This window comes from Cetorhinus maximus, chromosome 20 (genome assembly GCF_964194155.1).
Source record: "Cetorhinus maximus chromosome 20, sCetMax3.hap1.1, whole genome shotgun sequence".
NCBI lineage: Eukaryota > Metazoa > Chordata > Chondrichthyes > Lamniformes > Cetorhinidae > Cetorhinus > Cetorhinus maximus.
The window spans coordinates 38,061,106-38,088,174 of record NC_135898.1 but is presented as its reverse complement, the minus strand read 5'-3'; the positions used below and the strand labels follow the sequence as shown (position 1 = coordinate 38,088,174).

Below are 27,069 nucleotides of genomic sequence, written 5' to 3'. Positions count from 1 at the left end.
ATGCTCTAGGCTTCATCTACCCATCTTTTCATTATATCTTCTACCCCTTTTCTCTCAAAACCATTTATACTATCTGTATTGAAGCGCTTGCCCTAGTAACTTGAACAGCCAATAGTGGTCCGTGGAACTGTAACAAACATGGGATTTCACAAGTCAAATGCACCAGCTGTTGCTGTAATACTCTGGCTAATAAACCCATTAAAACTACACCCATGAAATAACTAGGGTATTCCATCAGTTCCTACTGAAGGCTCTTCAATTCTTCCTTAATAGCTAGAGAACAAGCAGTCTGTCAGTCAAATACAATTTGTCAGCACAATGTCACACTGGCATAAGACAGGTTCAAGAAAGCAGCTCACCACCACCTTCTCAAGGGCTAGGGCAATTAGGGATGAGCAATAAATGCTGGCCTAGCCAGCACCACCCACATCCTGTGAAAAGAAAAAAAATGTTGACAGAGCTTGTGGCTTCTTACAAAGTTACTGACTTACGTTACCAAAAGATTGTCAGAACTGAGCTGCAACAACCTTCAAGCGGTTAGCTATCCATACTCCACAACCTACGCAAAAATCTTTAAGTACAAACCAGTAAGCTATACTCTTCATATATTTTCAAAAATCACTAAAAGGATATAAGTAGTGTATACAACAAGACAGAACAGGAAGCACATGAGTCACATCACTGCTTTGATACTTCACTTACAAAATCGATATGATCCAATTATTGACATGCAGGCATCTTTTTAAGATAGCCATGAGGTATTGAACACCAAAATGGTCCAAAGTGCTACAATAAGGACCATACACTCCCCAAGTTTTAAAGCCAGTATCCCATTCAGCTTGCTAAAGGCATTTTATATCAGCTAAAGACAAATCAGAGTATTTTTTAAATGGTGAGAGAATAAGAGCTGTGGAGGAGCAAAGGGATTTGGGTGGCCATGTACACAAATCACTAAAACCTAGTGTCCATTTACAAAAAGCAATCAAAATGGCCAGTGGAAAGTTGGCCTTTCCCTCAAGGGAAATGGAATACAAAAGTGAGGAAATAATGCTTTAATTGTAAAGCAGCTTGGACAGGCCCATCTAGGGTACTGCATTCGGTTTTGGGCACCGTTCCTCAGGAAGGATATAATGGTCCTAGGAGAGGAGTACTGTGTAGGTTCACTAGAATGTTACCAGGGCTAAAGGATTAAGTTATGAGGCCAAGTTGGATAAACTTGGCTTGTATTCCCTTTAGGAAAGAAGATTGAGGGAAGATAACAATACAAGAGATTCAAAAGGGTGGGATAGAGAAATCATTTCCTCTGGTGGGGTAAATCAGAACTAAAGTTAGAGCAAAGCCATTTATGATTGAAATCGGGAAGCACTTTACCACACAAAGGGTAATGAAAGTTTGGATCGCTCTCTCCCAAAAGGCTGAGCTAACTTAAATTTTCAACATTGAGATTACTTTCTGTGATGTATCAAGGAATAATGATTTAAGGCGGAGTTGAGGTACAGTGGCCATGCTTTAACAGAATGACGTAACAAGCTTGAAGGTGCTTAATGGCCCACTCCTATTCCAATGTCACTCAGCAATAGCAGTAACAACCTATCAAAGAGTAGGCAATCCTACCCAAGGAAACAAGCTGGAAAGGGCCTGGAGATAAGTGGGACATTTGAGACATTTCAGGTCAGTGAATGTAATTGCATGAACGAATTTAACTCATAACTATATGTACATTGTTGATAGATAGTAGTTTGGTAGCACAGATCTTGAGTATTGCTGAAAAAAGAGACATGTTATAGGCCAGAAAATACGAGATCTAAAAACAAAAACGTAACTTCCATGCCAGTTATTAAAACAGTAAAGTTTTTGCTAAAGAGAAATGCTGTCAAAGCTTCTAGATTTGCACTCATCAGGGCAGTTCACAAGAATACGAATAGTAAAGGGAACAACAATTTATACTGCGTGAGAAGAGAGTGCTGACTGACTGGCAAGTGGACTCTGATTGGTAGAGGTGTTGCCATGGCGCATTCTCCATGACCACTGGCATTTTTGTGAACTGTCCTGATGAGCGTAAGACGAAAAACTTTGACAGCGTCTCTTTTTTCAACAGTACTCGAATTCTGTACTACCAAATGACTATTAGTAAAATTTTTGTGCAATATCCATGTGAATGATATAGATAGTATCTTTTGGTGATTTATTTCAATGCAGGAACAAGTCCTGCTTTTTAATAAAAGAAACATTTCGGGACATTTGTGAATTAACACAAAGGAGACAATTTAATGAATCTGTGTTGTCAACTGACAGCCTCATTTATCCTGTAAGGAAAATTGGAAATTCAACTGCACACTGCCAAGAATGAATGGTTGTAAAATCTTGGGCAGAGTGCACTCAAATTTACGAATACCAGTAAGGATCTTAGCTGCTAGTACCGCAAAATTCTAACACTCAGTTTCTTCTCAAATTACTGGTGCATTTACTTTTTTTCTTTAAACTGTATGGGAATCAACTTGCATAGGTTTGCAAATTTTTACTTAGTCCTCTGTTTAAGCGCTGCTACTCCAAGCAAATCAAAAAGACCATGTAATTGATCATGTGGGAATCTTGTGTGTTTTCTTCATTTAGTTACATGATTAGGCACTCGTGATGCCCTTTACGCCCACACATGTTGTGCACAGCTGCACATTACACTCTGGTGCAGTCTGAACAACAATGACTTCGTCAGGAATCCAATCATCTTTATAAATTTAACAGCTCACCTTTACTAAACAATAGGTAAAATCAAACACATGCAAACTTATGGCTCTTGGATTTGTGATCAAATTTCTCTTACCCGCATGCCAAGTACCAAAAAACCAATTTCTTCCATCAGCGGATATTTACTGATCTGTTGTTGTATCTTTTCAGCTGATGCGTCTGGGTCATAACTTTTCTTCCCTATTTTTACATCCATGATGCACGGTTTGTTGAACTTCCGTGTCACATCTTCCAGTTTAAGGTACAACTCTGAACTCAGAGGTTAAAGAGCAAACTCCTGGCGGTAATCCCTTGAAACAATTTCCAAGACCTAATGTTGTTCAGTTACTTTATTATTACCTTCAAAGCAAAAACATTACACCAATGCCCCATTTACTTATCACAACCTCATGCTAATCATGGTATTTAGCAGTCCTTTTCAGCCATGGCCATGAGACTCACTTCCTGCTCCCTCGACCCTATCCCCACTAAACAGCTAACCACCGAGCTTCCCTCCTTGTCCCCATGTTAGCTAATATTGTTAAAGATTCCATCTCTTCAGGTGTTGCGCCTCTCACCTCACTCACACCATCCTCCTCCAACGCTTCTCCACTTTCGTATCCTGGATAGGACTGCTCTTGCTTGGTTCTATTCTTATCTATTTAATCTTATCACTTACAATGGCTTCCCTTCCTGCTCCCACACTGTTACCTTTGGTGTTCCCAAAGAATCCATCCCTGGCCTCCTCCTATTTCTCACCTACATGCTGACCATTGGCAACATCATCTGAAAGTTTAGTTTAGAGAGTGCTACCTCACACCACCACCTCTCTGGACTCCTCCCTGGTTGCTAAATTACCAGACTGCTTGTCTGACATCCAGTACAGGATAAACAAAGTTCCTAGTAGGAAGACTGAAGTCATTGCTTTCGGTCCCTGTTTCAAATTCTGTTCCCCAGCTACCAACTACATCTCTCTTCCTGGAAACCTGTCTGAGACTAAACCAGATTGTTTGCAAACCTGGTGACATATCTGACCCAAAGTGAGCTCCCAACAACTATATCTGTGTCATCATCCGTGTCAGACAACCGATTTCCACCTCAATATCACCCAACTTTGTCTCTGCCTCAACTCATTTGCTGCTGAAACCTTCATTCATCCTTTTGTTACAAGTGTGCAGGTAAGATGCTTCCCCTGGTTGGCGAGTCTAGAATCAGGGGGCACATTTTCAAAATAAGGGGGAAGCCACTTAGGACCAAGATGAGGAGAAATCTTTTTACTCAGATGGTTGTGAATGTTTGGAATTCTCTACCCCAGAGGGCTGTGGAAGTTCAGTCACTGAATATGTTTAAAGCAGAGATTGAAAGATTTCTAAATACCAATGATAATAAAGGGATAGGGGGATAATGTAGGAAAAAGGCATTGAAGTAGATGATCAGCCATGTCGTATTGAATGGCAGAGCAAGCAACAGGCTGAATGGCCTATTCCTGCTCCAATGTTCCTGCTGGACTTGACTATTCCCACACACTCCTGGCAGGTTTCCTACATTCTACCCCCTGGAAACGTGAGGTCATCCAAAACTCTGCTGCCTTATTCTAACTTGCACAAGTCATGTTCACCTGATCTAAACTGGCTCTAGGTCAAACAATGTTTGATTTTAAAATTCTCGTTCTTATTTTTAAATCCCTCCATAATCTTGCCCCTTCCTGTCTCTGTAATCTCCTCCAGGATATCTGCACTCATCTAATTCTGGCTTCTTGGCCAATGGTGGCCATGCTTTCGGTTGCTTAGGCTCTAAGCTCTGGAATTCCCTCCCTACATGTCTCCACCTTACTTTTTCCTTTAGGACATTCCTTAAACTGTACCTCCTGGACCAAGCTTTTGGTTATCTCCTTATGTGGCTCGCTGTCACCTTTTGTTTTATGATGCTTCTCTGAAGTGTTTCCTTACATTAAAGGCATTAGACTACACAGGCCAATTATTGATCATAAAAAAAATGAATGAGTAGATTTTGAGTGCAATTTTTCTACCTTCATCTTTAAGATAAAATTAGTTGAAACATAACAAGGGCAGAGAAGTAGCAGCAGCAGCAATGGAATTTAGAAAGAAAAATTGGGCAAACCAAAATAAATATGCTTTTATGTAGTGTAAAGTGATAGAATGCAAAGGAAAACAAATAAATCTGAAAGATTATTCAAATTGGATTTTTTTTAAAAAGTGCACACACAGACCTGAGGTTTTTGTTCGTATGTGAAAGATTAACTAATATTGGAGAAGAAAAAGAAAATGGAAACTCGTCTATTATTTGGTTACTCAGAGCGGATCAACAGGTGGAGGATACTTTGTCCCCGTTGATCACAGATGGCGCAAGCAGCTGTAGTGTAGGAAGCAGTGGTCAGGAATGTGTTTATAGACCAATTAAGTCTGTGTCAGTATATGGTTATTGCAATACAGCCTAAACAGTGATTAATTATTGTGAGCACTGCTGTTGGAATTATCACACCAACTGCATTCAATACATCGGGTAGGCTTAGTCTCAGAGGCATACAAGCATTTCCAACATAAACAAAAGGGCCATGCTACTTTAAAACCAATCAACTGGTCATTTTCCAAGTTTCAAAGCCACAGATTATCTAAATAATTGTCTATATAACAGATGGAGGGGGGAAAATAATCACTTTACAAAGTATGTAGAGTGCCTCAGCTTATTTAGGGCATTATAATGAATGGAAATCGCAAATACTGCCCATCACAAATACTGTGAAACTACTTGCTAAAGAGGATGGCAAAAGCAGAGAATGGCAGGCTTTTTGTCTTGAGGGTGTAATCATGTGTCCCAAGGCACTTCACAGGAACATTATAAAACCAAGTGTGGTGCCAAGGCATGTAAGGAAATATTAAGTCAGATGACCAAAAGCTTGATTGGCAGTTTAGTGGGAATAAGTTCAAGGGGAACAGGAGCTGGGTCTCATAGGAAAGATGTGCTCAGAGAGGACATGATGGGGGGATAGGAGACAAACTAAAGAAAAATTTGAATTTTTATGTCATTATTAAGCTAACAACTGTCAGGTTACCAGTTCATACAGTACACAATATCGCAGTTCAGTGCAAAGGATACCATTAGGTGCAGTAGTCGGTGTCCAGGTGCCAAGGAATTTAGGCAGAAATTTTCGTAGATCTAAGAACACATGCTCATGACACGATGAACCAAACACCTGAAAACAAAGAAAAGTCTGTTGAGAACCAATATTTGAACATCAGAACTACAAACAAAGCTTTTTTGCCCCATAGGAGGGCTCATCAAACTTTCTCAAGAGTATTTTTTGGGGACTGTGACTTAAAAGAAAGTCTTATTTCAGGAAACTTAGAACTATCTTTCAGTAGTCAAGATAAATTAAGTGCATTTCAACCTGAATACACATATATTCTTGTATTTCACAGCCTTTTGTCCCACAGCTCATTGTTCAATGTTTAAAGGCTCAGAATTGGTTTCAATTTCACCAGACTTCCAAATGTGTGTATTTATTCAACTACATTAAACCTTCACTATGCAGAGGTAATGCATACAGGACAAACTATACAACTACTCATACATCCTAGCTTCAGAAAGGTGAATAAACAACAAAGGTTCAATAATATGTCAACTGGAAAATATTACATCAACACGCAGGGCAAGAAATCACCAAGGCTCCTTCAACAGCACCTTCCAAATCCATGACCACTACCATCCAGATGGAGAAGGGCAGCAGATAGATGAGGACACCACCACCAAAGTTCCCCTCCAAGTCACTCATCATCCTGACTTGGAATTACATTGCCGTTCCTTCACTGTTGCTGGGTCAAAATCCTGGAACTCCCTTCCTAACAGCACTGTGGGTGTACCTACACCACATGGACTGCAGCAGTTCAAGAAGGCAGCTCACCACCACCTTCTCAAGGGCAACTAGGGATGGGCAATAAATGCTGGCCCAGCCAATGAAGCCCACAACCAGTGAATGAATTTTAAAAAATGATGGAAATTAAAAAGATGTAGTTTAGACTATTTGTGTATAAAACAAAGGTCCTGCATGCAACATTGTGCTCCAATTTCTACCAGTGTGTCCACTCAATATGGAATGAACACTGAAACTACATGCATCATCGCATTAATATTGTAGAATCACATTCTAAAATGAAAACAGAAAATGCAGGAGAAAAGTCGGATTAAAGTTTCAGGTCAATGGCCTGCTGTTGCCCGACATGCAGAAGTGATTTCAGTATTTTCTGTTTTAATTTTGCATTTCCAGCATCTGCAGTATTTTGCTAAATGCTTTGATCTCCGTGGAGACCAATAATCTAAAATAGCCAAACTTACCAAATGAACCCAAAGGAAGAAGTTGATGAACACAATTTTGCTTTTTATAACTTATACTTTATCAAACCAAAATCAACATATATTAAACAGGAATAAAAATACCTGGAAAAACTCAGCAGGTCTGACAGCATCTGCGGAGAGGAATACAGTTAACGTTTCGAGTCTGTATGACTCTTCTGTTGAAGAGTCATGCGGACTCAAAACGTTAATTGTATTCCTCTCCGCAGATGCTGTCAGGCCTGCTGAGTTTTTCCAGGTATTTTTATTTTTGTTTTGGATTTCCAGCATCCGCAGTTTTTTGCTTTTATCTATATATTAAACAGGAATTGACAAGCAAATTGTATTCCATTTAAGCTATAAATTACACTTTAAGTATCCATCACAACAAAAATAGATTTCACAGATTTACATGCAGTCCCCTTAGCACATGTGGCACCACGTATAGCACAAGGTCCTTCACAACTGTCTTCCTCAAGCAGTGTTCAACTCCTTTTCCTCATATAGGATTTGGTCATCGAGTCATCTCCAAAAGCAGCTTTACTCTATCCAAGTTCCATGGATACAGTCGTCATCAAAAAGGGGGCACCTCTGCAGAATCTCTTTAGCTTGGCTCATGACAGTCTTCAGGTTCCAGTCTTTTCAGCTGTCTCACACACAGAGGTCTACCTGTTTTGACCTCCTGCTGAAATCTGATCTAAGAGCTATATGTGTGTGTTTTTCCCCAAGGAGCTTCAATTTCCTTAGCAAACTGAGGTCCCAGTCTGATTCCCAGAAGTCTGATGAGTCAGCAGCAACCCAAAGTTACCACCCACCAACCAATCCCAGAAAGTGAAGTTTGGGTTTTTCTTTCAGTCTCAAAAAAATACACGCTTTGAAATCAAAGTCAGTGCAGACAACAGCTCACACATGCTTCCCCACTGGTCTCGTAAACAGTGGATTTCATCATACTAAAACGATTCTGTATTCAGCTCCTGGCGCTGCAGAAAATCCTGTCCACACTGTGGAGTTGCTTCTACAGCAGCTAGATCTATATTAACATTTCAACGTTCAGCTGCATGCCAACATTTGAGGGAGGTGCATATCACCAAGAACAGAAAAAAGATTTTACTGATCTGATATGATAGGAAAGTGGAGAGAGGTGAACAATGGACACTGAGTTCACCAGCTGTCAAGCCAAAAGGCCAGCTGAAAGTAGGCCATTCCCAGACCAAAATCATTTCATTTGGTGGTACCAGCTGCCTCCAGCAGCCTTGAATGATTTCCGTTTACACTGCTGGTTTGCTTCCAACTTGAAATCTGCTGTCTGTGGCAAAGCAGCAGTGTGAAATTATTAGAAAATGCAAGAAATAGTGCATTGTTATTTATAGCTTCTGATCTTTTCCTATTTGAGAACCATGTTTTCTCAATTTAATCTCAACACAACTTTAACTACATCACTTATCTATCAAGGTTAGTTTGAGAGTAATGAAATCTTGTCTTTAAACTAGAACCAATAAGAAAAATTAGAAGAGAGCAGGGGAATTTGAGAATAAGAAAGCTCTTTCAAACAGCCAGCACAGGCTGAATGCCCTCCTGCGTAATATGAATCTACATAGAGAGGCCTTCCAAAGCCAGCAACTGGGTATTTTGAGCAGGGGAAAAAAGGTCAGCCCACTCTTAGCCAGGCCAGGATGAAGGTATGGCACAGCTGGCAGCTACCATAGAGCAAAGCTCCTACCACCAAGGGCTTTAGTGGATTCGATGCCAATGCCAGGGCATTCACTTCACAGGATATGATTCCAGCAGAACTATAACCTAAAATAATCCTGTAAAGTAAATAGACTATTATCTAGTGCAGGCTCAACATACCTAATCCACCCTTCCTCTTCTTTCCCCTGTTACAGACCTCAGGATGCCCTGCGCAAATTAAGCTGATCACCAATTTTGAAAAGAAGTAGAAATCCCTTTCCTTCAGCTAAAGATAATACATTTGTCTCTTCTCCGATTTGATCCAGCTCATCCCTCTCAACTCTTATCTGATTATACCTCAATATTACTCTTCTATGTCCTTAGTGATTGCAGTGTGGAGCTAAATATTAAAAAAATACAATAAAATAATTCAATAAAATTTAAACTTTGTGGAAGAAATAAACACAGTCAACCACCTGTCTGTAACATAGAGACACAAGTGATGACAAGCTCAGTAATCCTCTTGGTTAAGTGCTGGAATCCCTTCCAGGGACCTCACTCTCACCGTTTAATTTGAAAGTACAGCTCTTGAGATTTTCTGCAACTGAATCTCATCTGCACTTACAACAAGAATAAATCACCTGGATTAAACTGTTCAAGACAATTTCATTTCTGTTTATCAAATGTTATTTTGGTTCAAATTACAGAATTCAAACTCGCCTGCCTGTGTCGAGGGAAACAATCTAATAAAGATGATCTTCCACAGCTCTTTATGCCATTATCCTCCATTTAGGGTTGAACAACAATTTAACAAAACTTATGCGTGTTCTGGGCTTCCCTGATGGTTCAGTACATTGACTGAGTTATGAGAGGAATCCATTCAGTATGTATTAGCAGCCAGGCAAAAAAAGAAAGGTCCCAGTTTTGTTCCCAACCTGAACCGAGTTGATTGATCTTAGCCAAGATGTCAGTGAAGGTACTAAAATCTGGCCTAAGTATCCCCAGACTGGAAGAGATAGAAAGAGAAAAAAAATTACTGACAGATCCTAATCACTGACCAATATACAACAATTCCCACAGAAAAGGTACACATCTGGACATCAAGCATCAATGCTGGGTTAGTCAGTTAGCCAGCACACACTGGGGAATCACGTGAAGAGTGGCACATTGGAGGAGATAACTGAACCCACGGAATCAAACCCAGTACAGCAGAGAAGAAAAATAACTAATACAAGGCATTACCTCATAACAGTACTGTAATAGCTTCGTATTGGAGGGAGAAAGTATTCGAAGAGCACGTTAAAGTAGTTCGAGAAACTCTAAGTACTAAACTTTAAATGCTAAGGCGGCCACAATATTGTTTAGTTTCTTGGAACTCAGTGTAGGTGGCTCAAAATCAGAAATATTGCCAAAAGACTTGTGCTAGTTATTAAAAGTACCTACGATGATATTAGAGAACAATGCTGCAGATACTGCAGGCTACAACTGTGGATTTTGTACATTATATTGTTCCCACCAAGAAAATAAAACGGCCTTTAACACACTTACTTACGTAGTTTCTCCAGTCCCATGAGATCCAATGGGCATCAAGAGAAAGCATGAGACAGGTTACACAGACACTGAGCTGGCAAAGGTTACTATCTGTAAATACAACAAAGACGTAATACTAGTCTCCAACCCGCCACGGCATTATGGCTGCAGAGGAAAATATATTGAAAATACAAGCATAATTGTTTACAGCGCAAAAATTGATTAGAGTGAGAGTGTAGGTAGACCAGGAGGATAACAGAGCAGTGACAGGGCAGCATCAAGAGCAAGACCAGTAGGAGGATAAATGAGGGGCCAAAGTAGCACTGAAAGCAAGAGCACAGCAAGGCCAGTGGGGGCATAAAACAACGGTGACAACAGCACCAAAAGCAAGAGCACATTGAAGCTAGCGGGAGGATAAAAGAGAGGCTGCAGTAGCACTGAAAGCGAGAGCACATGGACACCAGTGGGAGGGTAAAAGAGCAGTGACAGGGCAGCACCAAGTGCGAGGCCAGCGGGAGGATAAAAGAACAGTGGCAGGGCAGCACTGAGAGCAAGAACACATTGAGGCTAGTGGGAGGATAAAAGAGAGGCCGAAGTAGCACCGAAAGTGAGAGCAGAGTGAGACCTGTGGGAGGATAAAAGAGCAGTGGCAGAGCACAGTGAGGCCAGCAGGTATAAAGAATAAGGGGGATCGGAGGGTTCAGAGCCGACCAATTGCATTTGAAAAAGAAACCAAAGCGTGACATCTCAGGAAAGCAGCTAAGTGATTGATTAGCGAGTATCTCTCTCTTTCTCTATACTCCAGCATTCATTCAAAAGAGGAGCTGGGAAATTAAAATCTTCAATCAAGGTAAGTGTAACAGAAAGTGAACTAACAAGCGTACCAGCACAGAGCTGCTCTAGGTGGATTAATTAAAATTAATATTAGTTGTAAAAGAGGGAACAGAGTTTTTACTTAGATGGGCATCTGAGATCTGTCACTTGCATTTCCGGAGCCATGTGGGAACTTCAGGACAGGACACTTCATGTGACTTGCGGGATCAGGAAGTGTCTCCAGATGGCCACCCCTCAGACAGTAAGTGTTCAGGATAGTAAATGGATAGCTTTGTGTAAGAGCAGGAAGAGGCAGGCAATACAAGAGTCTTTGGAGTATGTGCCACACTCAAACAGGTAAACAGCATTAGAGACTGCTGGCAGTGACAACACCTTGAAGAATTGCTGTTCAGACCATGGCACTAATGGACAAAGGACTGCGCAGGAGGGAGCAGCAAAGAGTAGAAATGCAGTTGTGATAGGAAATTTCATAGTCATGGGAGGCTGAGAAGTGAAGTGTGAACAGACAGACATTTCCGTAGCTGTCATTGAGAGTCTTGCACGGTGTATTACCTCCCTGATGCCAGGATAAAGGGAATCACAGAGAAAGTGCAGAAAATTCTGCAGGGGGAAGGGGGGTGAGCCAATAGTTGTGGTACATGTTGGTACCAATGACAGAGGGGGCAGGTAAGGTCCTACTGTCAGATTTTTAGGTGATAGGAAGTTAAAAAGTAGGTCCTTAAATGTAGTAATCTCCGGATTACTCCCAGTCCACACACTAGTGGGAGTAAAAACTGGCAGATAGGGAGGGTTAATGTGTGACTTGAAGCACGGTACAGGAGGGAAGACTTCAGATTCTTGGAGCATTGGGACCAGCTCTGGACAAGGGACACCAATTCAAAAGGCGCAGGTTGCATCTCAAAAGGACTGGGACATGTGTCTTCGTGGAGAGGTCCACTATGTGGTTGAGGAGGGTTTAAGCTAAATTAGCAGGGGGGTGGGCACCAGCATATAAAAGTATAAAAGAGGAATAAGGTTCACAAAATGAGAGTGTTGGATAGTATTAGAGAAGGAAATAATACTGTATTAGATGTGAGCGGATGAAAAAGGACAATGAGGAATGCAAGGACAGGTTTACAATGCATGTATTTAAACGCACAAAGTGAGGTGAATAAGGTTCAGTGAGCCACAAGCACAATTTGCCATGTGGGAGTATGATATAATGACAATAATGAAAATGTGGCCTAGAAATTGTGAGGTCTGGGTGCTTAATATTCAACAATATAAAGTGCTCAGAAAAGAGAGAGAAGAGAAAAGGGAGGTGAGGTGACAATCTGATTATGGAAGATACTGTAAAGTTGGAAAGAGAGGGTGTCCTTGAGGGGACGAGGACAAAATCCATTTCGTTAGAGTTGAGAAGCAAAAAGTGGTAATAAAAAGCAATAATGCTACTTGGGGTATTCTATCATCATCCAAATAGTGATAGAGGAGCAAATCAGCAAGAAATCACAGACGTGCATGAACTATACAGTGGTGATTGTGGGGGATTTTAGGTTAAAGTAAAGGGTAAGGAGGGAGAGAAGTTAATGAAATGTGTCCAGGAGAACATCCTTGACTAGTACGTTCTCAGTCCAATTAGAAAGGGGGCATTGCTAGATATGATGCTGGGAATGAGGTGGGCCAGATAGACCAAGTGCTGGTGGGGGACACTTGGGCAAGAGTATTCATTTTATCATAAGGTTTAGATTAGCAATGGAGAAAAGCAAGGAACAGTCTAAAACAGAACATCAAAAATGGAAGTGAAACCATTTCAATTGGATGAGAAGGAATCTAGCCCTGATAAAATGGAACCAAAGACTGGCAGGAAAAACTGGAATGAAACAATGGGGTGACCTTTAAGGAAAAGATGCTTCAGGTACAGGCTAGGTACATTCCAACAAGGGTGAAAGGTAGGGGAACCAAAGCTAGATCTCACTGGATGACGATAGAGATGAATCAAAAAAGGAAGGTGTGAGATGCATGACAATTGAATTCTCCAAGCAAGAACCTGGACAAATTCAATAGGTTGAGGGGGGAAGTGAAGAGGAAAATAAGACAGGCAAAGAGAAAACATGTGAATAGAATGGTAGTCAACATAAAAGGGAACCCAAAAATCTTCAATTGGCATGTAAATAGTAAGCAAATGCTAAGAGGTGGAATGGGTCCTGTTAGGAACAAAAAGGATGATATCTGCTTATGAATGCAGGGCAAGCCTGGAATACTTAATGAGTACTTTGTATCGGTATTCAGTTAGGAATAGGAAGCTGACAAAACAGAAGCAGAGATGGTAGAGGTAATGGAGGGGTGAAAATCCAGGGGAAGGTGGTACTGGGAAGGCTGATTATGCTTAGGAGGGATAAGTCACCTAGTCTGGATGGCTTACATTCAGATTGCTCAAGGAAGTGGGGGGTAGAGATAACAGCAGGGCTTTCCAATCTTCCAAGCTTTTCTAGATACGGAGGTGGTGCCAGAGATTGGACAGAGGCAAGTGTGACTACATTATTAAAGAAAACGTGCAAGGACAATCCTAAGGAACTACAGGCCAGTTAGTTTTTTTCAGTGGTATGGAAAGTTTTAGAAACAATAATGATGGGAATAGTCAACAGGCACTTGAAGAAGTTTAAGTTAATTAAGGACAGCCAGCACACATTTGTAAAAGGCAATTCACGCTTGACTAACCTAAATTTTTTGGATGAAGTAGCAGAGAAAGCTAATGAAGGAATGCAATAATTGTCTAGTTTTATGGATTTTAAGGAAGCACTTGATATAAAAGACTGGTGAACAAAATTGTGGCTCATGGAATAAGCAGGCCAGTGTCAACTTGGATAAAAAATTGGTTTAAGGAGAGGAAACAGAAAGTAGTGGTAAATGGTTATTTTCAGACTGGAGGATGGTAGACTGTGTTCTCCAAGGGTCAATGCCAGGATCGCTATTCTTGATATAAATAAGTTACTTGGAAATCGATATACAGAGTAAAATTTCACAACTTGCCGATGTTACCTAACTTGGAGGATGACAAACAGTGAGGGCAATGCAAATGGACTGCAACAGGACATAGATAGGCTAACAGAATGTGCAGATGGAATTTAACATAGAGAAGTGTGAGGTGACGCATTTTGGCAGAGGGATAAGGAGAAACAATATAGACTTAATGGCACAGTTCTAAACAGTGTGTGGGGATAGACGGACCTGGGGGTGCATGTACAAAGACCTTGAAGGTGGCAGAATATATTGCAAGAGTGATTAGCAAAGCATATGGAATTTTGGGCTTATAAGGTACTGAGTACAAAAGCAGGGAAGATAGGCTGAGCCTTTATATGGTTAGGTCACACGTAAGATACTGCGCTCAGTTCTGGTCATCATACTTCAGGATGTGAAACTCCTTGAGAGAATGCAGAGGTGGCGAAAGAGACAAAACTTGCAGCGTTACAGAGATAGAGTAAGAAAATGGGACTGACTGGTTTGTCATACAGAAAGCTAGCAGTGACTTGTAGAGCCAAATGGCCTTCTTCTGTGCCAATTATGACTCTTGTAACTGAGATTTCAACTTGCCATTTATGCAGCAAGCATTTGAGTGAGGGATGGATTTTTTCAGTTCAAATTGCACTGCAATATCTCCTTTAGTTTAACATATGTTTTTAAAATGATAGGAACACCAAACCCCAAGGAATGAACACAAAGAATCATTTTTTCCTATTAAGGCAATAAATATCTGAATGCAATCACTAACTCAGAAATAGACAGACAGACACATACACACACACACACGTACAAAGACGCTAGTTATCTACAATTCAAAATGCCTAATGGAGACCAGGTGATCTCAACTACTAAAGAGGTCATACAAACAACCAAGTTTAAACTTCTTCAAATTGGCACTTAACTTTGCCTCGTTGTTAGTTATATGCAATTGAACAGTATTTAAATATTAAAAGTAGGGTCCAGGATTATATTGTGATGTACTAAAGGTGAAGTCTATACGTTTTAACTATAAAAGACACTGCTACAGTCAGTGCAAAGACAGAACTGACTGGATTATCACTGATCTGTTATGGTACTTTACATCAGCACTCGTTTAGTTTGGATTATGGCTTGGAGTGCAGTGTACAAATGCAACCTCATTTATATTGCTAAAAGTGGCATTCCTTAAACAGATGACAAAATGTTGGGCCCACAAACAAAGGTATTGGAATCAGATACAGCTGAGTTTATATGTGCATTCATGTTTGAATCTACACTTGTAAACGTATGGGTCAATGCACTGCCATGGTCAACAACAGTTTCCAGACATGCAGCAGCTGAAATCAGCATAATAGCAAAACTGAATTTACAGGATTGCTGTACATGCTTTGAAAAGTTAGCTTTTATACTCTATAGTATGGCAACAGTTGCAGAACTCCAGCATCAATTCATGTAATGTGCTGACATGATGACATATGAGAGCTGAAAATCCATCTTGGGCAGCAGTACAAAACAGGAAATAGTGAATTGGCAAACGGTTTTACACTGTGAAAGGAGTGTGGTGGATGAGGTGAAACAGGCTACCATGTCACTATCACCCGGCGTGCTACCGTTCAAAACCAATTTCACCTCAAAGTGTCTTAGAGATGACAAATTAACCTATGTGCAGAAAGATTGCAGTGTTTTTCCCCTGCGTATTCAAATCTCCGAACATCATCTATGGCTTTTTCTGTTTCACATGCAACCTCCTCTTTGTCCGGTTTCTTTTTAACATTGGTTTTATTTAAAATATGCTTGCATTCTTATTGCAGATACTTATGCTTCAACTACTTTTCTTTTTCATATATTTCATAACTTTTCTTCAAACAAATTAGCTGCTCTCTGTTCCTGTACTAATCCAAAGCAGAGTGAATTGAAGTGCCTTTACCTCTGCAATTTAACCACCCTTTCTTCACAACAATTAAAATTCTGTCTTCCTCTTTACATAATGGCAGTCACAATTGCGTAACATTCACATAACAAGGAACATTCACGCAAGTGTCAGGCACTGACCATCTTCAACAAGAGAGAATCCAACCATCTCCCCATGACATTCAATGGCATAACCTGCTGAAATCCTCACAAGCAACATCCTGAGGGTTACCATTGACCAGAAACTGAATTGGACCAGCCATATAAATATTGTGGCCACAAAGCAAGTCACAGGCTAGGAATCCTGCGGCGAATAACTCACCTCCTGACTCCCCAAAGTCTGTCCACCATCTACAAGGCACAAGTCATGAGCGTGATGGAATACTCTTCACTTGCTTGGATGAGTGCAGCTCCAACAATGACCTGCCTCCACTGCTCTATGCGGAAGAGAATTCCACAGACCTTATGAAAAAAAAATTTCTCCTCATCTCAGACTTAAATGGGAGGCCCCTTATTTTTAAACCGTGTGCCCTGGTTCTAGTCTCTCCCACAAGGGGAAACATCCTCTCAGCATTCACCCTGTCAAGCCCCCTCAGGGTCTTTAACGTTTCAATAAGATCACCTCTCATTTTTCTAAACTCCAATGGACACAGGGCCAACCTGTCCAATCTTCCCTCATACGACAACCCCTTCATCCCAGAAAAGAGTTGAGTGAGCCTTCTCTGAGTTGGTTTTATCAGCAAGAACATAAACTTTCTCATTTTTAAATCAGTGTAGTCAATCTCAAAGGTTCAGTTTTTATTCTTTCCCGGGATGTGGGTGTGGCTGACTAGGCCATCCAGGGCAAAGCAGTTTGCTTGATTGGCACCCCATCAGCCACCTTCAACATTCATTCCTGCAGTAATTCACCAAGGCTTCTTCGACAGTACCTTCCAAACCCTCAATCTCAACTACCTAGAAGGACAAGATGGGAACATCATCACCTGCAAGTTCCCCTCCAAGCCACTCACTATCCTGACTCGGAACTATATCGCTATTCCTTCAGTGTTACCGGGTCAAAATCCTGGAACCCCCTTCCTAACAGCACGGTAGGTGTATCTGCACCACATGGACTGCAGCAGTTAAAGAAGGCAGCTCACCACCACCTTCTCGGGGGCAATTAGCGATGGGCAACAAAAGTGCTGGCTTAGCCAGCGACACCCACATTTCGAGAAAGAATAAAAACTGAATCTTTGAGATTGACTACACTGATTAAAAATTAGGAAGTTTATGTTCTTGCCGATAAAACCATCTCAGAGAAGGCTCACTCAACTGATTCCTGGGGTAAAGGGGTTACCGTATGAAGGTAGGTTGGACAGTTTGGGCCTGTATCTACTGGAGTTTAGAAGAATGAGGGGTGATCTTATTGAAATATATAAGATTCTGAGGGGACTTGACAGGGTGGATGCTGAGAGGATGTTTCCCCTAGGGAACCAGGATACACAGTTTAAAAATAAGGGGCCTCCCATTTAAGACTAAGATGAGGAGAAATTTTTTCTCAGAAGGTCTGTGGAACTCTCTTCCCCAGGGAGCAGTGGAGACAGGTTATTGAATCCTTTTAGGGCTGAGTTAGATAGATTCTTGACTGACAAGAGAGTCAAAGGGTATAGGGGATAGACAGGAAAGTCAAATTCAGGCTACAATCAGATCAACCATGATCTTATCAATTAGTGCAAGAGGCTTGAGGGGCCAAATGGCCTACTCCTGCTCCTAATTCTTATGTTCATATGTACTTATGTAAGTGTTAAATGTGGACAGAGGGAAAGAGGGGGACAAAGGAAAGAAACCTGGTTTTTACGCGTTAGTTTATCTTCTCCCACATAATATTCTGGGGCTTGGAAATAATCAAGCAGCATCCTTGCTTTTTTGATACCAATGGAGTTTACAAGTTAACCCTACAATGTTTGCTATACAAAAATAATTATAATCATACTATTCTAATAAATAAAGGCTGCAAGGACAACATAGTAATATTTCAATATGCACATGAAAGGTCAAGTAACATCCTGAGATTACCACACAGTATGTTCCCAACTCAGGCCAGTCACCAGGCAGGCAACACTCCCTAATATTTGGCTACACACAGCTAGAGGCCTGGAAGGTAATGACCGGATTGCCATCTCAGGAAAGGAAAAGCTCTGGAAAGGGGAAATATGATGTCAGTCATCACAAAAGCAGCTCTGTCAGTAGGAATTGAAGTTAATGTGAGCTGCTATGGTCTTATTAAACTTTAATTATGACTCTGGACAACTGTGGTACAAACCTACTCAGTGTTAAATTAGTGATATAAGTCAAGACATATTCTTCAAGGTAATCTATTCCAATTCCAATGTTTCTGACAGATCTACAGTCTAATGCATCATGTCCCAGTTTAAATTAGATGGTAATGTGACTTCAATAGTATTGAACAGCCACCTCAACAGCTCTTTCAGAGTAGCTTAAAACTGAATTGGAATGATTTGCAAGTGTTTTACTTTTCCATGTGAATGAGATACCCTCCGGCCAAACTGGAAAAGCCTGGCAGGTAAGCATTGGAGGGTGTCAATTGCACCCTGGACTGTGACCGGTGGACAATCCACCCAACAACTTAGACTGTAAAGGAAATACCAAGTGGCACCAAGTGTAGGCACCCACCCACACCCAGGGCTCTTTCATGCCTCTCGGTGCCTCACCTGTAATTTTTCATCTAACACGCCACCTCCCACTTTTATCTGGACCTAGAAAATGTTCCCCTATTGTTTCACACAGGCAGAGCTAGGGCTCTTGTGTGGACGCTCAGTTATCCAAGTAATTGCACAGAGTACTTTCAGTCAGTTTGAACAATTATTCACTTCCTTTGGTACAAGCATACAATGCAATCTAATGTGTAAGCACTGGGCAGTCAAATGGATGGTTGAGCACCTCAAACACTGACAAATCTTGCAAGGAAGCAGCATCCGCAGTAGGTTAATAGCAATTCTGCCCACCACATAGCTGCCTCCCGAAAAAGCTCTACTTGACAATATATACAAAATTATCAACAGAGCAATTGTCACACATGTACTAAAGAATTCAATTCAGCTGCAGTACAGAACACCCTGACCAAATTTATTCCAGATCCAGAGACAACATAACAAGAGCATTTAAAAAAAATATTTCTTGGATGTCAACATCGTTGGCAAGGTCAGCACATATTGCCATCCTTAAATGCCCTTACGGTGGCAGTGAGCCGTCGTCTTAAACTGCTGCAGTCCATGTGGCCTAGCTACACCCACAGTTCTGTTAGGGAGGGAGCTCCAAGAATTTGACCCAGTGACAGTGAGGGAACAGCAATATAGTCCCAAGTCAGGATGGTGTGTGGCTTGGAAGGGAACTTGCAGATTGGGGCTTTGCCATGCACCTGCTGCCTTTGTTCTTCTAGGTGGTAGAGGCCTCGAATTTGGAAGGTGTTGTTGGGGACTTGGTGAGTTGCTGCAGTACATCTTGTAGATGGTACAAACTGCTGTCTCTGTCCACCAGCTTAGAGACAATAAATATTTAAGATGGTGGAAGGGGTGCCGATTAAGCGAGCTGCTTTGTTCTGGAGGAGTCAGGCTTCTTGAAAGTTGTTGGAGTTGCACTCATCCAGGCTAGCGGAGAGTCCATCACAATCCTGAACTGTACCATGAGGATTGTGCACAGGGTTTGGGGAGTCAGGAAGTGAGTTACTCGCTGCAGAATTCTAAGCCACTGACCTGCTCTTGCAGCCACAGTATTTATATGGTTGGCCTAGTTCAGTTTCTGGTCAATGAAAACCCCCAGGATGTTGATAGTGGGGGATTCAGCCACATAAATGCCACTAAATGTCAAGGGGAAAAGATTAGATCTGCTTTTGTGGAAATGGTCATTTCCTGAAACCTGCGTGTTGCAAATGTTACTTGCTACTTATCAGCCTGAGCCTAAATGTTGTCCAGATCTTGCTGCATGCGGGCAGAGACTGTTTCAGTATCTCAGGAGTGCAAATTGTGCTGAGTAGAATCACAATTTTTACAGCACAGAAGGAGGCCATTCGGCCCATTGCTCTCCAAATGAGCAATTTACTTCATACCATTCTCTCGCCTTCCCCCGATAACCCTGCATTATTCCTTTTCAAATAACACTCGAATTCCTCGATTGAACCTACCTCCACCAAACTCTCAGGCAATGCATTCCAGACCTTAACCACTCACTGCGTGAAAACGTTTTTTTCTCATATCGCTTTTAATTCTTTTGCAAATTACTTTAAATCTGTGCTCTCTTGTTCTCAATCCTTTCACGAGTGGGAACAGTTTCTCTCTGTCTACTCTGTCCAGACACCTCATGGTTTTGAATACCTCTATCAAATCTCCTCGTAGCTTTCTTTCCTCCAATTTATCTTTATAACTGAAGTTCCTCATCCCTGGAACCATTCCCATGGATCTTTTCTGCACTCTCTCTACTACCTTCACATTTTTCCAAAAGTGCTGCATGCAAAACTGGATGCAATACTTCATGTGCGACCAAACTAGTGCCGTATACAAGTTCAACATGAACTCCTTGTTCTTGTACTCTTATGACCCTTTTAGATAGCCTAGGATACTGTATGCACTGTGCAATCATCAGCGAACATCTCCACTTTGGACCTTTTATATTGGAGGGAAGGTCACTGATGAAGCAGATGGGCCTAGGACCCTGAGGAATTCCTGCAGCGGTGTCCTGGGGCTGAGATGATTGGCCTCCAACAACCACAAACATCTTCCTTTGGACTACGTATGACTCCAAACAATGAAGAGCTTTCCCCTCGATTTCCACTAGCTTCAATTTTGCTGGATTTCCTTGGTGCCACACTCGGTCAAATGTTGCATAATTTCAAGAGCAGTCACTCTAACCTCACCTATGGAATTCAGCTCTTTTTGTCCATATTTAGACCAAGGCTGTAACGAGGTCTGGAGCTGAGCGGCCCTGGCAGAACCCAAACTGAGCATCAGTGAACACATTGTTGCTGACTAAATGCCACTTAATATCACTTTTATTATGAAGATGTGTTATATAAAATGCTAATTTATGTCATCAGCTGGACATACATATTGAACTTCTTTGAAAATTACACTTTTCCTTAGCAAAGGACACTGGCTTACAGCAGCTACTATGTTGCATTTGCGAAGGGCACAAGCTGCTTTTATGGAGGCAGAGTCTATGGGGCTCTCAGAGAGAGGTCACGTGATTGAGCTCGTGCACGAAAAATAGATACTGGATTTTTGGATAGTCAGAGAGGCTGCCACAAGGGCAACAGCCTTATCCAATCTTCTTTCTTCAGAAACCGCTCTCATCAAAGCTGAGCTCTTTGTGATTTGCAAAACCCACCAGAAGACCTCATTGCTGCAAATGGAGAGTTCTTAAAGGAGATTTATGAATCAACCAGCCATGAGTGCAGACCACTGTGGAAAGGGAGCCCTTCCGCTGTAAACAAGCCTCTGGACAACTTTCTTCTGACTTTACTTGTGGCTTGGCCAAATTTTTAAGACCTGATATTCTGCAGAGTTTTACTTTTTTGCATGCTTTGTGTGTCATTTTGTGTGTGTTGTTTTGCATTAGTGTATAGTTGGGCCTATTTGTATATTTTAAACCTTTTGTTTATAATGTCTGCATCTTTAACTGAGTGAGTTTTAGCAATAAAACAAACTCTTTACTTGTTAGCCTGTGGAAACTGGCTGGCTTATTTCTTGCACCGAGCTATACAAGGTTAAATATATATATTAAATTGGCAAAATCACCTCCCTTTTAAATTCAAACTCTGTTATAACTAACTCAGGAGGGACAAAGAGGAGTCAGTTCACCCTTTCTAGCCTGCTCATCACACTGCTGACATCATCTTACATCGCTTTGCTGATGATTGAGAGTATGTTAATGGGACAGTAATTGGCTGAATTGGATTTGTCCTGCTTTTTGTGGCAATCAGAACCAGAACAACACACAGAGGTACACTTCAGAGGTTAAACAACTAAATTATGTTTTACTTTCTGAATACTCATCATCACTTTCTGAATTCCACCATATTGAAACAAGCACCAGAGATTCATTGGGTGATAAATGTTTTTGGTCATGAACAGCTTAATACATGCATCACATTCTTACTGACTTCCTAGAGGAATGGTCATCAGCCATCTCAAAGCAATCATCACACTATCCAAGTTTTAGCTCTGCAAAACTTCACTTTGGAACAATGCATAGATACATAAGGGCTGAAAAATACTGAGCTGCTTCTGGATGTGATGCCCACTATTTTGTTAGTCTGGATCTATACAGACAAGGAAAACAATAAATCTAGTCAACATTTTTGAGCAAAATTAACACATCGTAAGACTAAAAAATATACTCATAAACATCAGGATTAAATTGGAAAGGTGGAAAAGAATACATATTTATGGTAATAGCTAAATAAGGAATCTGACTATTTTGTTTGTAATCACAGAATCTAGCCCACAGATTTTGATACATCCCAACAAAGAAATAGCAACATATGTTGTCAGGATGCTGTGTGACTTGGGAGGGGAACTTGGACACATAGATACCATTATCTTCTGCTCATGTTCTTAATGCTGAAGATTAATGAGTTGGGGGAGCTGTTAAAGCAGGCTTAGTGAGTTGCTATAGTGCATCCTCTAGATAGTGCAAACTGCAGTCACTGTTGGAGTAAGAGAGAGGGTCCAGTGGCACGTTTGCTGACCACTCCTTCCAGAAGCTGCTTACTGAAGTATCCAGCCTCTGCTCTGCTCTTATAGCTGCACTTTGATGTGGATTGTCATTGACCACCTCCAAAATGGGGGGTCAGGCAACTGTAATGCTATTGAAGGTCATAGGGAGGTGGCAGGGGCTTTTTTCTTCAATCGGAGATGGTCTTTGCCCAGCAGTTACATGTGGATGCAGTAAGGTTACATAGTTTTGCTCTGCTTTACATTTTGTTCTGGCTGGAATCTATTCCTTTATTTGTTACGCATGCAAGAATCCAAGCTGTTTAAAACCATTCAGAATATGAGCGAGTACATATAAAACAACTATTACCTCTGGATGGGAATGGACTAAGCCACAAAATCTTAAAATTAGGGCCAGGCCTTTTCAGAGCAAAATCAGGAAGCTCTTCCTTTTACAAAAACCCAGAAAACGCTCCACCAAAAGACTGTAGGTTGAAGACCAATGAAATTCTCAAGACCAAGATATTTTGTTAGTTAAGGATATGAAGGAATATGGTGCAAAGGTGATCAAATGGAGTTCAGTCATGATCTAACAATGATGAAGCAGGCTCAAGGGTTTGAGAACTCTTGTTCCTATAATTTCACCACATATAAAATAACGGACATTTTAGTGCATTTGGAAAACAGAGCGGGTTAAGCACAGGAGAAAGAGGGAGAAGTGTTTTCCTTAGCCGAAAACAACAACACTGCAGTCTCTGCTGTCAAGATATCAAAACATGAGCAAAGTAACTATGCAAAAGCAAGTAATTCATTACCTATTCATGCAAATTTATTTTATCCTAGTGAGTAGCTGCCAATATAATTTATTGTTCAGTTACATCAGTCTAATGATCACCTAAGTTGGGTTTAATATTTTATTTCACAATGTGAATTGTGAGCAATTACTGTGGAATTTTTTGAAACAATTAAATATTAATAAAGAACTAAGCATTCAGATAGAACTCAAGATTATAAAAAGAACTAATCTCAGTCAAGTAGGAGTCAGCCACCTTACATTATAGAAGGTAATGAGAGAGGACAGAAATCCAGAGACAAAGCTTACCCAAGGTTTATCTTGAAGCAACAAGTTCAGAATGGTGTTTTAATGATGTTGGTCATTGCTGGAGTTCAAAATGACACAGCATCTATTTGGTTAAGCAAGCAACCAGTGCAAACTGGATCCTTATTGCAAACAAACATACCTGCTGTTTAGTAAAGCAGTCACAAACCGAATAGAGCAACTAAAGCTCAGTGGAGCATCTACTAAAGCCATCATGTGTTGCATGACATGTTTAGTTCAACAATACAGGTATTGTCAAAGACCCAAGCACAGGTCATCAATCTGTCATCACAGATCTGGAACGGTGTGTAGTGTAGCACAGAACAGGGAATTAGAAATGTTGCTCAGTCTGCATAAAGGTACACATCCAGATGAGTGCTTACAGAAGGCTTCACATACTCATGAGCAAAAAGAAGTGGAATAAACCAAGAATTATCCAGGACTAACAGAAACCATTGGTAAATACATGGTTTCACTGTACTGACAGGCAGAAAACATCCAAAAGCAGGAAGTGGCCAGCAAAGCTTTCAAATTTAACTTATTAGTCTTACTTATCCACATTTTTCACACACAAGTAGCTGCAACATGGCATGAAAGAAAGCCTTATGGCACAGGCTAGAACCCTACTGCTCAGGTTTTCAGCCTGTCCATCTGCGCTTGTCTAAGAGTCGACTGCTTCTGCTCTTCTAACCTTTCTAAAATTCAATCTTTCTTAGATATTTCAATCACTTCCATATTAAGAGCTATTAGGGATGCTACATCTACCATAACTTCTGCATTTCAATTCCTGTGTAAAATCATTTCTTCTAACCTCTTTGTAAATTAATACTCTTTTAGTTGCCAACTTACTAAGCGTCCAAATAGATTTTCTCTATTTACATTATCTAGTACTTCACCATTTCAAACACCTTCATCATTACTTCTTAGCCTTCTCTGTTCCTATGAAGAAAGACCAGTTTTTCTAGTGTGCTCATAAATAAACCCTCACACATCTTTCATACCATCTGGGTGAATCTCTTGATCCAGCTCCATGGACTTGATATCTTCCTAAAGGAGAGTGCTCAAAACTATGATCAGTGAGGCTTAATCAATATTTCTTTAGGTTTAACTTGACTGTTGTGGTCTATGCCCCTATTTATAAAACCTAGGTCACATACTTAATCTTTTATGTGCATCTGAGACCCTTAACCCTTTGTTCCGCTACTCCTTTATAAAGTTCCCTGCACTTTTCTCCTTACCCAGTCTTCCAAAATGTAAAATGTTAGAGTTCTTGACATTAAATTTCATATGACATCTGTCTGGACAATTACTGGTCTGCAGTAAACCTAGAGATTAGCTAGAGAATGACTTGTCAAATCACACCATCATACTTGGAAAAACATAATAGATTATTGCTCTGTTGAAAAAGATGGCCAATGTCTTTTGAGTTCCAATGGTGCTGCAAGGGGAATGGAGACTATGTGCATTCAGTGGGCCAAATTTGAAAAATGCTCAATTTAAAGAAATCTAATGACTGTTAAATGGAATCATGGACAAAAATATAATAAAACAATGCTCTCGGGTGTAAAGTGCAAGTACAGATGTGCAGCGAGCACAGAATTAGGTTCAGGTGTGACAGTTAAATAGTTCAGAGCCTGCTAATGCTAGCCATGAAGAATGAATGACGTACCCATGGAATTTCACCCCACCATGAATGGTGTGGGAAGTGGATCAAAACATATCGCAAATTAGATTTGGAGAAAGAGGACAAGACAACTGATGGAACACAGATAACAATTTCCTGCTGTCTCTATATTAAATGTGTTGGGACAATGGAGGATGAAATTCAATATTTATTTCTTAAAATGCAACTGCTCCATGTATGATGAGAGCTGTTTTGTATCAAAAGGGAAGTTTAAGTCAATGCCAAAGTTATTTCAGTAATTTTATGAAATTAAGTCGCCTAGAAGAAACACTGCACATTTAATCAACAGAAATATTCAGCTTCCTTCTCCTAAGTCTGAGATATGGCACATAGTGAAGTTGTGTGAGGAAAATAAACAGTTGCTGATAAAGATGATTTTGCATTAGCAATATGCATCATAGGATTCTACATAGTGAGGACTGCAAAAGGGAATTACTGAACCTAAATATCATTTCATATTTTGAGTCTTTAGGGTACTGTTGGAAGACGCTGAACTTGGCCAGTCAAGTCTCTGCAACTGAAACAATTCATTTGTATATAGTGATTCATCATTTACACCATTCCTTCACAACCACCTTCCCCAAGAGCATCCAGTCTAATATTAAATGACTATTTCATATCTCTGTGAAAAGGCAAAAATTCTGGCAAGAAGATTAGAAGCTATTATTACTACTGAAACCTCACATTCGAGACCTTTTCGTAAATTCCCAAGCTGTGGCAGAAGCTGGCAAGAATTTACACAATTTTCAAACCAGAGCTCTTCCTGCGTTCCTTTGTAACTGTTCAGAAGAAGCATAACACAAGGACACCAGCTGGTACTGGGGTTCAATGGAACCACCCAATAGAATATACAGTTAGTGGAAGGATGTTTTAAAAAAAATAGAAAAAATGCTTATGTTACAGACAGTTATATAAAGGGTGCAAAACATTCTTCGTCTGAGCTTGACTTGCAAGAGTATGTTAAAAGCAGAATACTGTACACCATTTCACAGAAGCAAAGTAAACCAGCAAAGAGCAAACTAACTCACTCCTATTTGTCATAGTAAACTATTAAACTTTTAAAGAATTGGAAGTTTTCAGCAGGTTTTGCACCATCAGAATTTCCATATGGATTTCCTGTCAGTATATACTTTAACGTGGTCTCTGGCAAGGTCACCATGCTTACCAACAGCAACCAATTAGCACAGTCAACATCAGCCAGTGGTTTCATAGAATGATACAGCACAGGAGGAGGCCATTTGGCCCATTGTGCTTGGGCCAACTATTTAGATACCTATAGAAGGTTTTAGAATTCTTTTAAATGTTGGCTGCCAGTTTCTTCTCATGCTCTCACATTGCTGCTCTTATTTGTTTTCCACTTCCACTCAAACTTTCTATAGTCAGCCTGATTCTCACTTGTATTATCAACTGAGATTTGTCATGTGCATCTGTTCCTGCTTCATCTTACTCTCTATCTCCTTCTACACCCAGGGAGGTCTGGCTTTGTTTGTCCTACTTTCTCCCCTCATGGAAATGTATTGACGGTACCTAAACTATCTACTCTTTAAAGGCAGTCATCATCCTGTTTTGCCTAACGATCT

At 40.6% G+C, this 27,069-nt stretch overlaps 1 protein-coding gene across 1 annotated transcript in view; it reads right to left on the bottom strand.

Annotated features, from left to right (window-relative positions):
* Positions 1-27,069, bottom strand: part of ipmkb (inositol polyphosphate multikinase b) — a 104,587-nt gene that overhangs the window by 44,134 nt on the left and 33,384 nt on the right. Inside the window, exons 3-4 of the mRNA XM_078565915.1 lie at positions 5,842-5,938; positions 2,822-2,994 (exon numbers count right to left, since the gene is read on the bottom strand). Of these exons, the coding sequence (XP_078422041.1) occupies positions 2,822-2,994; positions 5,842-5,938 (270 nt within the window). The remainder of the gene's footprint in view (positions 1-2,821; positions 2,995-5,841; positions 5,939-27,069) is intronic.